We start from the raw sequence: 12,399 nt of genomic DNA on the forward strand, positions 1-12,399 counted from the left end.
TTTGAACACTTCCTCTTGACCAAAATAAATAAAAAGGAACTAATATATGGTATATGGGCTTAAAAAAAAAAAAAATATATATATATATATATATATATATATATATATATATATATAACAGTACATGTTTCTTTTATAATGAAAAATATATATAATATATATTCTTATATAATGAAAAAAATTTATATTTTTTCATTATAAAAGAAACATGTACTGGAGCTGGGGTTGTGGCTCAGTGGTAGAGTGCTTGCCTTGCACACATGAAGCACTGGGTTCGAGCCTCAGTACCACATAAAGTAAATAAATAAGTAAACAAAACAAAACATGTACTAACCACTAATACTTATCAAGCAATTGTCTCTAAGTGATGCACTGAGTGATTTACACACAGTAACTCATTTAATCCTTTCAGCTCTGAAGAGTAGGAATGATTTTTATCATCACTGTATAGATGAGGAAACTAATGTCAAGAGAATGCAGGGTCTGCCAGAATTTGCAGAGCTCACAGATGGTGGAGATGAGATTCCACCTAAGCGCTCATGTCTCTAAGCTAAAACTCTCAGTCACTACCCCGTGTATCACCACCTCCTACCCAGGTTGGAAAATAAGGAAAACAGAATCAAATTGGACTCTGATTTAATAAAATTGACTCTGATTTGTGTTTTGAACAGCAGTGAGAAATTTGCTAATTAAAAATGACACAGAATTAAGAGTTCTCCAATTACAAACTCAAGATCAAGTAGTCAGGAAGATCTGATTTCTCCTGTGATCTCGCTCTTTGGCTTGCAGATGGCTGCCTTCTTGCTATGTCCTCTGCTGGCCTACCCCCTATCTGAGGGTTATCTGTATCCTAATCTCTTCTTCTAAAGACATTAGTCATACTGGATAAGGGCTGTTATTCATCTCTCAGTTACTGTAACAGGACATCTGAAATAATTCAACTTCAAAGGAGGAAATGTTTATTTTGACTCACAGTTTTGGAGATTTCATTATGTGGTCACTTGACACTATGGCCTTTGTCCTTGTGATCAGGTACAACATCATGGTGGAAGTACACGATGGCAGAAGCTGCTCCCCTTATGGTGGCTGGGAAGCAAAAAGAGAGGAAGAAGAGACCAAAGTCCTGCTTATCCCTTTGGAAAGCATGACCTGCTTTGCTCCCACCTTTCAGAGGCTCCACCACCTTTCAGTAGTGCTACAGTTTGGGGACCAAGCTTTTAACACAGGGCCTTTGGAGGAAATAGCTATCTAAACCATAGTAAGGAGAAAAAACTGTGTGACGTCATTTTACCTTAATGAACTCTTTATTGGCCCTATACTTATATCTCTAAATATTGTCCCATTCAGGGACCTTTTGGATTAGAACCTAAACATGTAGATTTGGAGAATACAATTCAGCTTGTAACAGGCATATTCAGGCTCTTCTGTGCAAGATTAGTAAATTGTACCTTCAAGGACTCTATTGGCACAGGTGGACCATAATTTTATTTTTATTTTATTTTTCTCCTTTTAATGTCTGGAAGATTTATAAATGATGTTCCCCTTTTCTTTCCTGATATGGATTTTTTTCTTAATCTTCCCATAAAGACTTTAAAAAAATGAGTTCTCCAATTACAAGCTATCAGAGAAAATAAAAACATATTCAATGAAGTCACAGTAGTCCTTCAGATTATTGTGTGGACATTATCACTCACACTGACACTTTATTCAGTTTTATCTCATACTGAATAAAGTGTCAACCAATGTCCAATCGGGATGCACAGGGTGCTCACGAAGGGCATGTGACCTGAGATGGAACTGCACCGGATGGGAGAGCACTTCCCCTTTTTCCTTCTCCCTGTTCAAGCAGATAGTTGGTTCTCTGCTCACTTCCTCAGAGGAGAATGAAGCCAGGTGAAAAATAAAAGTTGTTTGATAATGACTTCTTTTCCTGGCCTTTAGTTCCGATGCCCAACTACAGAAAAGAAAAGACTCTCCCAGTCTAGACTCTGGAAAGATAAAGATCCTCCCTTCAGATGAATGGCTAATCACAATAACCATCTCCCTCCTGGATCCCTAACTACGCTTTAGGCACCTATTAAATCACATATCTATGTACTTAGTAACCCTTTAAAAACCCTATGTGAGAGTTTTTCCTAACATTGTGAGAGTTTTCATGAAGATTTCTTTGTGTCTGGTTTTGTTTACTGCTGTATCACTAGTGTCCATGACGGTACCTGGAAAATCAATATTTACAAATCAATATTTACTGTTGAATAAATCTCATCTAAGGGTGAAGGAGCTGAGGCCCAGAGAGATTAAGTAACATGACTTTCCCACAGCTGGCAGTGGATCAGGAACATCTCTACCTGCCTGGGCTAGGATAAGAGAAATGAGGGGATGGGAAATCTGTGATTTAGAAAGGCGCAGGCCCCGGGATCCATTGTGCTGCCAGGGAAGAGGAGGGATCATAGAGGAGAAATGGCTGTGTGGAGTACTGGGTGAGTGGACTTGTTATAGAAAATTAGGAAAGTACTATTTATGCATATCTTAGTTTAATTTTTTAAAAAACGGGAGCAGTTGCTCATTGTTGACAGGCAGCATTAGATAAGAAAAAATATTAAATGTCTCATCAGAAAGCCTAGGTTTTCATTCTACTTGTTCCATCAAAAATTTCTGAATAATTTCCCTATTTTCTCAGTTTCCTAATCTCCAAAATAAGGATTAAAGTGATTGGGCTCTCTCCTCTCTCTCCTCTCTCCCCTCTCTCACTCTCTCTTTAAAAAAAAAAATAAAGTGATTGGGCTGAGGACAAATGAATTTTTAAAAAACAGAAATTAAAACTCAGTGAAAGACAGTAAGTATGGTGTGTTAATTTTGTATAGCTTCCACTCCTATTCCATTTGCACTTGATTTTGACACATCTTTTTATTTTATTTTTTTTTCTTTTTTGGTGGGTAGGCAAAGGATTACATTTTGTCTTAATTAAACTTTTTACGAAGTAGTATTTATATTTACTTCCATTTCTTCTGCTTATGATAAATGGATGTAAACAAACTTTTTAAAGTTAAAACACCTTAGAAAGTAAATAGTCCATGACTGATAGGTTGGTATTGCCATCTGTGAGTGTGATTTTTCTAGAAGTTGAAAGCCAGCCTTGAACTTCAAATGTTTCAGGAACAATCTGCAAGCTCACTAATGTACACACAGGCTTTTTTATTGGATCTTTTCATCCAGCCGATATTATAGCTGGAATTAAATTTCTAAAGCATACAGGCATGTGCTACTAATTTATATACAGATATAAATTTATACAAGGATTATCACTCCAGGATAAGTAATACAGGAGTCACCCACTCCAGGTTTACTTTAAACAACATGGCTCCTCTGAGAAATGAGTGCAAACAAAACATACCAGCAGCAATGCAAATCTAAAGTCTTTGTGCAAACATGTCTTGTGGAAAAATACAAATTAGGATAATTCAGTTATCAAATATGTATTTTCTTGCCTATGACATCCTGGCACTCCTCTCAGGACCAAGGAAACAACAGTAAAGAAAACAAGTAAGTGTCAACTGCAGCTCTCATTCTACAGATGAAGACTACAGACAGAAGAAATACCCTGAATTATCAGACATTGTGATGAAGAAACATACAGCAGGTAAAGGTAAGATTGTTGGGAGAGGGCTCTGATGAGAAGTGGTCACTAAAGGAATTTCCAAGACCTTTCAAAAGTAAGGAAGAGAGCCATGGTGTATCTGTAAAAAGATGCAATTGGATTTATGTCTTCTCATTCACCATGAACTTGTGGTGAACGACTAAGAATAAATGAGCATACAATCTGCATAAGTAATTACCATGACTCTGACTTTATCCTGCATGCAAACATGCTGGATTATTTACGCACAGACATCTTATAAAACACCGATAAAAAACAGAAGTCTCTGCAGGCTTGAACTGTTGGATATGCATATTTCATCTAAGACATGAAGGAAGACACTGAGGTGGAAGTGAATACTCTTCTCTCATTGGCCTGTGACTCTCACTTATTTATCATATAAACCCACACTGCAGTCACACATCAGGCACCGGGGACACTACAGACTCCACAGAGACACAGCACTATTAAGTGATTATTATTCAGCACCACCTAGGTAAGAAGGGGAATGTTCTTCTCTCTTTTCGGTTTTCTTTTTATTACTCTCATATCCTGCTGTGACAATCTTGTGACTTATTTTCACCATTTTAAGAATCTTTTCTCACCTGGAACCTCCCTATGTTGACAACCATGTGGAAATCAAACAGTAATTTCAAAAAGAAATACAGATCCAGGAGATTTTAAAAGATTCCTTCAAGTAAATTTTAACATGGAAAAGAGTCAATATCTGTCCTATGCAGAGTTTGTGATTTCTTCCAGAATTTTCTCAGGTGCTTTCTCAGTGTAAATCAGCAGAGAATTTCATTTCATGGTTCTTTGCTCTTTTGTTTTAAGCTCAGGGATTTTATTTGTACTATGTGTTATTATTTTAAGGCATGTCTTGTTGAAGTGTCTCCATGTTTTGCCAAGAATTACATTCTATCGTCATTTGGTTCCAGAGATAGTTTGAGAGATTTACTCCAAGCCAGAAATTTGAACTCACAGCTCCCCAAGGATATTTCAGTTATTCCTAGTGCCTTAGCTTTAATGTAAGACATAAATTTAAAATAATATTTAGTTGTATTTGATAGGAAAATAGAGATCCTAGCTTGCCAATTCAAAATTAAACATCCAGTGTTTGATTGAAATCAATAACTTACTCAGTTAACAAAAATTTCTCTCTTGTTCTAAACTTAACTCCAATCTAGCAACTTTTTCCAGCACTGACCTAGAAATGTCCTGGGCTCCTGATTTAATTCCTGACATTAAATCTTCTTTCTTTGTGATCAACTGTTGGGAGGTAATAAATTGCTATTATGTAATGCCAATATATACAAGTTCCTATATGGATAATGGCATCTCACCTGATGGCTACCTGAATTCAGTTTTTGTACTTCAAATACCAGTATATACAAATGGAGTGCAAATATTACACTCTGTGCTACTATATTTCACATGGATTTGTTACTAGACAAGATGTAGCAAAGAAGAACCACTAGCAAATTGACAAGTACTTTTTGTTTTTAATATCTCATATTCATAGGTTATTACATAATTAATTAATAGGCAGGTAAAAAACTGTGTCTGGAATTTCCAAATATTTTTAATTTCCTTACATCTCCTAAGAGTCTCCTAATCTCCAAAATAGGGATTAAAATAGTGTGAGGACAAAATGGTTTTAAAAATATAATAAAAACTCAGTAAAAGTCTATAAATACAATATCTTAATTGTGTGTAGTTCCCGCTCTCATTTGTACTTGATTTTGACACATCCTTTGTTTTGGTGGGAGGGCAAGGGGCTGCATTGTGTCTTCTTAATTATATTTTTTTAAGTAATATTTATATATATTTTCATTTTTCTGCTTGTAATAAGTGAATGTAAACAACTTTTTTCAAAGTTAAAAACAGTTTAGAAATAGGAAATATATGGACTAACACGTTGGTATTGCCTGCTATGGGTGTGATTTTCTGGAAGTTGAAAACAAGTCTGTCATTAAAATGTGTCATGGAGAATCTGCAGGCTCACTAATGCACAGGGAGTTTTTTATTGGATCTTTTCATTGAGCTGTCCTGATATTGTAGCTGGAATTAAATTTCTAAAACATGTAAGTATATGTTACTAATTTATATAAAGGTATCAATTTATATAAGGATTATCTCTCCGGGATAAGTACTGTAATGACCCACTTCACATGTACTTTAAACAATAGGGCCCTTCTGAGAAATGTGTGTAAACAAAACATATATCAGCAATGCAAATTTAACATCTTTGTGAAAATGTGACTTGCAGAGAAATACAAACTAGGATCATTCAGTCATTAACTATGTATTAGTGCCTCTCAAACAGCTGGTGAATCAAGAGTTTTACATGGTTTTCTTTGGCGTTTAAGAAAGCCAGTTATTATTTTTGGTGTAATGGAATCTTCAAGCACAACCAACTTTTCTACTTCATGTTTCTATATTATTTTAGGAAAAATATATTCAGTTTTCCATACATGAGATTTTAACACAGAATGACAATGAAAGGGTTCAGGATGAAGCTAACAGGAAACAAGAGACCAGCAGGACTTGGGAGCTCTCCTGGGCTACTCAAATCTTTTGTAGTCAAATCATAGCCAAATAACACCCAGAAGCTGGGTGTTATTTCTGTGAATGAGGATCTAATTTCAAATACTTTTCCTCTATTGTTTCAGAACCAATTCTGTCTAGCTTTTCCATGACCCCACTGTAGTGTCATGTCTGTTCTTAGGAATCATTTGGAGTGTGTAAGAGTTTTGAACAAATATCACATTACCTCATTATGAGGCTTTAAATGTAAATCTTATTGTTTGGTAAGTTAAGACCTTTCCAAATGTTCTCTTAATTCATTTTGACCCTCAGCATCTCCATTTGAATTTTAAAAACAGGTTTATCAGATTTTGTTGTTACTTATTTTGAGTACAAATAAACATAGTTTTCTCTTCTTTCTTTCTATTCCTTACATATAACTTGTTGTTATTTTGTCTTACAAAATTAACTAGGCTGCCCAGGACTATGTGGGAAAGAAGAGGTAATAATGGGACTCTTGTCTTCCCTGACATTAAGGAAAATAAATCTACTAGTTCACCATTATGCATGATGTTTTCTCCAGTTTTTTAATAGAGACACTATATGGGGTTAAGGAAGTTTTCTTCTATTTCTGATTTGCCAAGAAGTTTTTTTCTTTTTCCCTGAGAGTTTTGTTCACAATTGAGTGGTAAATTTGAACATTTTTTTCCTTAATAAATTATTCAGTATCTACTGAGATGACAATACGGTTTGTGGGTTTGTCTTTTAATCTAGAAATGCAGTTTATTATTCAGATGTAAATTTTGATATTAAAACATCCTGCATTCTTGGGATAATTTCTGACATTTTATTCCCTCTTATATACTACCAAATTCATTTATTTAAAGTGTTTGTTTATAAGTGAAATTTTTATTTTTTTTCCTCCTACTTTCCTACTCTGCCAAACTATTTATAAAAGATAAGGATCACCTTTGCCTTGAAGATTAGTAAAACTCACCTGTAAAACCATGTGGTCCTGATGTCATTGATGAACGTAACCCATTGCCAGTTCATTTGCTTTACTGGTTATTGTTAAATACAGTCTTTCAGTTTTCTTTTTATTTTGATTGTGTTAGTTTACATATATTTTTCAATTTTTTTTCCATTTAAGTGTTTGGAGTTATTGACATAAAGTTCTTTGTTGTGTTAATTTATAATTTTTTTTCAAATTCTGAAAACTTTATTGGTCAACACATAATCAAACATTATAAATTGGTATTTTTAAAGCTAAGTAGTTTTGAAATTTTGGGGGGTTACAATAGATGATATATATGTTCATTTATGTATAGTGTTTCTGTGTGCGTGTGTATGTGTATTTACAAATATATATATTACATATATATATATATACATATATATATATTTATGTTTATCATTTCTATCTTATCTATTCTGTCTGCTATCATGACCCTTCCGTTGGTAGTATTAATTATTTGTGATTTCATCTTTTTTTCCTCTTACCAGTTTTGCTTGAAGTTTGCAATTTTAACCCTACTTTATGTTACAGAAGGAGCCAGTCAGGTCCTAGTTCCTGGCAGCCCACCATCCCCCAGCCCCTGTCTTGTAGTGACCACTTCTAGGCTCCTTTATTCTGAAGGGGCTGAGCCCCCTGCTGGCCACTGCCAACCACAGCGCTGTGGGTCTGGCTCACTCTATTTTGTTTCTGTATCTTTGGGCCGAGGGTATGTTTATTTTGCTTTTAAACCTGACCATAGATTGTATTTATTTTTCTTTTAATATTTAATTTTTTCTTTTTATGCACTAGTAGTAGGATGGATCTATCATGTAACATGATCTTGAACAGCTGAGTCTAATAAAATCACCTAAACCTGGACTGTAACCTCTACTATGGGAAAGAATCCTTCCTCTCTCTCCTGTCTTCCATTTTTGTTTCTTCCTTTTTCTCTTTTTTGAAAACATAGTATGTGTGAGGCACTGCATGGTTACTTTACAAATAATATTTTTATTACCATTTTACGGCTAGAACCAGGGCATTTGCCCAAAGTTCTAGTGGCAACTACACTCTGCCCCTCCCCCAAACTCTACCCCATCTACTTGCTCTGGCCCCTGAGCTTGCTCCTCCCTCTACCCAGTGGGAATATGTTTTTCCTTCATCCATTTAGTACATTATCCTGATAAATAAAAGTTTAGCAAAGTGAGACTGTTGGAACAGAGGTGTACTGCTAAATGCAATCAGAGGAATAAATACATTCTTCTAGACAGTATCCTCTACATTTTTTATTACCATTTATTGTGCATTTCTTATCGGTTTCTATTGAACCTAGAAGCATTTACTTGGTATTCCTTCTGTTATTTTAATATGCAAAAGCCTTATAAAATATAGAAAAGATCTTTAGAATCAGTAAATGTTTCTAGGTGGATTTATGCTTTACTTATTTTTCATGTTATAAAATGTACACATATAACCTGAAAAACAAAAGTCACTAAAGTTTGGAATTCTGTAGTTGTAGTAATCAAGAAACCATACTTTTGCTCAGTAGAAAATATAGCTATACAGTAATTACAGGAATGTGATGTACAAGTGCAGTCTCATAAATGAGTTACAACTGTTGAAAGAGTGTTCTAGAGGGGAAGATAAGCATTTGTCAGATGTTCTTGGACCTCTGCCAACTCTTAGATTAAAAGATATGTTTGCAGAGAAATATAGATAGCTACCAACACATGCTAAGAATTTTTGAATGTCTTCTTTACTTGAGTGAAATACAATAGCATAACTTTGCAAATTAACAGCAAAAACAACCCTTTTGTATCCATGCAGAATTCAGGAGGGGGATGCTGATATCTGACTAAATGAGAGAAAGTTATATGGTTAGTTTTATTGCTGCTCATAATGTACATATACACCTATACAAACATATAATGGGGAAATATGATAAGGAAAATATACTATTTCTTTGTGTGTGAAAACACCTATGACAGTAAGAATCTATAAAAATTAATATATAAAATATTTGATAGAACAATTAAGAATGTCACTTTCTAAAAATTTCATATTATAGATTAGATACTTTATGACCATCACTTCAAAACAAAACCAAAAAATAGGAACAAATACCAAATTACTTCTAAAGAGTTTGTTATTGACCATTGCAAAATTCTGCTTTCTCAGAGAATACCATTATGCATACTTTTAGTATTTATGACCTTTTTTTTAGCTTAACAAAACTTTATTCAAAATAATTGATAAGGCTCAAATACTCCATTTGAATAGAATTTTGGAAAAAATGTCTTATAATGATTCAATAACTTATCAAAAGAGCTAAAGATATTCTGATGTAAGTGGAATACTGAAAAATTATTGTGTAACATTAAAAAAACCATAAGCCAAACAGTAACTGATTTACAGAAAGGAATATTTTGGGTAGAGATAATGAATAGGTTCTTAAATTCTCAATAACCCAATTAATGAAGAGAAATAGAGCATATGAAAACATCAGAAAAAGATTTAAATTTCCCAGTCTTTGGACATAAATATTGCTGTGGATGAAGATTAATTACAATTTATGCACTACTAGTGAGGCTATGAGATATCATCTTAATCTGAATATTTTTATGAATAAAATTTGGATTTGGTATTTCACTGGAATATTCACTGAGAAAGAGTGAGGGGGTGGAGGAGGGAGATGATATTCTCTCAACTTTCTTCATATGTTATTAGCTAGTGATTTATAATTTTGCTTTGAAATATTCTCTAATATCTCTGGTTATCTCAAAAGATGCTATAAAGTTTTCAAAAAAGTCATCAAAGAAAAATATTGAGAATCTCTAGAGTGCTGTTTAATACTCCCTTCTTTTTTCTCTTTCCAGAATCTCACCATGCCAGACTACAAACTGATTTATTTTAATATGAGGGGGAGAGCAGAAATTATCCGTTACATATTTGCTTATTTGGATATAAAGTATGAAGATCACAGAATAGAACATGCTGACTGGCCTAAAATAAAACCAAGTAAGTAGCCCAAATAAGAATTCACGAATAAGTAGGGAAATATACTTTCAGAATCTTCAGCTTTCCTCAGGGAATGAAAAAATCAAGGAGCCAGGTAGCGCATACATGTAATCCCAGCTACTGGAGGCTGGGGCAGGAAGATTACAAGTTCGAGACCAGCCTTATCAATTTAGCAAGGTCCTAAGCAATTTATCAAGACCTTGTCTCAAAATAAAATTAAAAAGGGCTGGGGATGTAGCTCCATGCTAAAGCACCCCTAGGTTCAATTTCCAGTACCCCAAATTTTCCAATCTCGCATAGCTTTACATTGAGAACCAGCAAGTTCAGGTAAACTAAAGAAATGCTCTGTGACTCAGCAAATTTTCTATTACAGGTGAAAATACAAACCTCACAGATAATATAAAGATAAACCAGGATCAAGCTTTGTCAGAAGAGCTGAATGACATGGGCCACATTATTGTTTCTATGTTACAGTTGGGATAATTGAAGTGCACAGAGTTTTTCCAGTTTCACAACCATGGCAAGGAGAGTTGGCTTTAAAATCCAGATCAAATTAATAGCATGGCACAAATTATTTGCACTAGAAAATGCCAACAACATCAATACTATGATATATCAACAATAAATTGACACCTGCCTTATTTGATTTTTTTTTTTTTTTTTTTTTGTGGTAATGCTGGGGATTGAACCCAGGTCCTTCTACATGAGAAGCAAGCACTCTACCAACTGAGCTATATCCCCAGCCCAGCAGCTACCTTTTGAAAGCATGAATTCTTTTTTAAAAAAAATCACTTCTCTGCAGGGGTACAGTGTCTTATTTCCTGTTCTCCTGAAACTTTACTGTTGCTACCTAAATGTTCCAAGGTTTCTTCTGATATCAAATTTTATTCATGGGTTTTTAAAATGGTGGACATAAAATAGGGAACATTCGTTTTATCCACTAATTCACTAGGTCAAGATGGACAGCGAGGGAGAGGGATGGTACTTATAACAAAATTTGCCTTTTCGTTTTTTTTAAATAGTTATTTTTTAGTTTTAGGTGGACACAAAATCTTTATTTTATTTTTATGTGGTGCTGAGAATCGAAGCCAGTGCCTCATGCATGCTAGGTGAGCGCGCTACCACTTGAGCCACATCCCCAGCCCTGCCTTTTAGTTTTTAAATGTAGCTTTTTTTTTTTATCCTTTCATTTTTTTTCTTATTTTTTTTTATTGGTTGTTCACAACATTACAAAGCTCTTGACATATCATATTTCATACATTAGATTGAAGTGGGTTATGAACCCCCAATTTTACCCCAAATGCAGATTGCAGAATCACGTCAGTTACACATCCACAATTTTACATAATGCCCTATTAGTAATTGTTGTATTCTGCTACCTTTCCTATCCCCTACTATCCCCCCACCCCTTCCCTCACATCTTCTCTCTCTACCCCATCTACTGTAATTCATTTCTCTCCTTGTTTATTTTCCCATTCCCCTCACAACCTCTTATATGTAATTTTGTATAGCAATGAGGGTCTCCCTTCATTTCCATGCAGTTTCCCTTTTCTCTCTCTTTCCCTCCCATCTCATGTCTCTGTTTAAAGTTAATCTTTTCTTCCTGCTCTTCCTCCCTACTCTGTTCATAGTTGCTCTCATTATATCAAAGAAGACATTTGGTATTTGTTTTTTAGGGATTGGCTAGCTTCACTAAGCATAATCTGCTCTAGTGCTATCCATTTCCCTGCACATTCTATGATTTTGTCATTTTTTATTGTTAAATGTAGCTTTTTTAATTTTAGCTTTTCTCATGGCTTTCCCTTTTTATACCTTGGCTTTTCGTTGTTATTCAAAATGGAGTTTCTGCATTTTCTTAATATTTTCAGAGATTCTTAGAGTTGAAAGAGATATTAAAATTCACGATTAAGAATAGTTTTAAGGGCCTTAACAAAACAGCCCCAACATAAAATTGTCTTCATTTTATAAAATTTAATTTCATAAAATTTAAAAGGATAGAAATTTCTTAATCATAAAAACCCAGGTTGGGCCATGTACAGTGGTGCACACCGTAATTCCAGTGGCTTGGGAGGCTGAAGCAGGAGGATCAAGAGTTCAAACCCAGCCTCAGTAACTCAGTGAGGCCCTATCTCAAAATAAAATATAAAAAAAGGCCAGAGATGTGTCAATTCCATCCCTGGTATCAAAAACAACAACAACAACAAAACATCCCAAAAGTTAGTGCAAA

The 12,399-nt window shown here is 34.5% G+C and overlaps 1 protein-coding gene across 3 annotated transcripts in view; it reads left to right on the forward strand.

Moving 5' to 3' along the window:
* Window positions 1-12,399, forward strand: part of HPGDS (hematopoietic prostaglandin D synthase) — a 90,111-nt gene that overhangs the window by 60,853 nt on the left and 16,859 nt on the right. Inside the window, exons 2-3 of one of the 3 annotated variants that reach the window (XM_081303664.1) lie at window positions 3,575-3,646; window positions 10,031-10,172. In XM_081303664.1, coding sequence (XP_081159790.1) covers window positions 10,040-10,172 — 133 coding nt within the window. In that variant the 5' untranslated portion in view covers window positions 3,575-3,646; window positions 10,031-10,039. Of the gene's footprint in view, window positions 1-3,574; window positions 3,647-4,065; window positions 4,134-10,030; window positions 10,173-12,399 lie in introns of those variants that run through there. The other 2 variants (XM_081303665.1, XM_081303663.1) reach the window with 2 other exon arrangements.

This window comes from Spermophilus citellus, assembly GCF_964194105.1.
Source record: "Spermophilus citellus genome assembly, chromosome: 8".
Taxonomy (NCBI): Eukaryota; Metazoa; Chordata; class Mammalia; order Rodentia; family Sciuridae; genus Spermophilus; species Spermophilus citellus.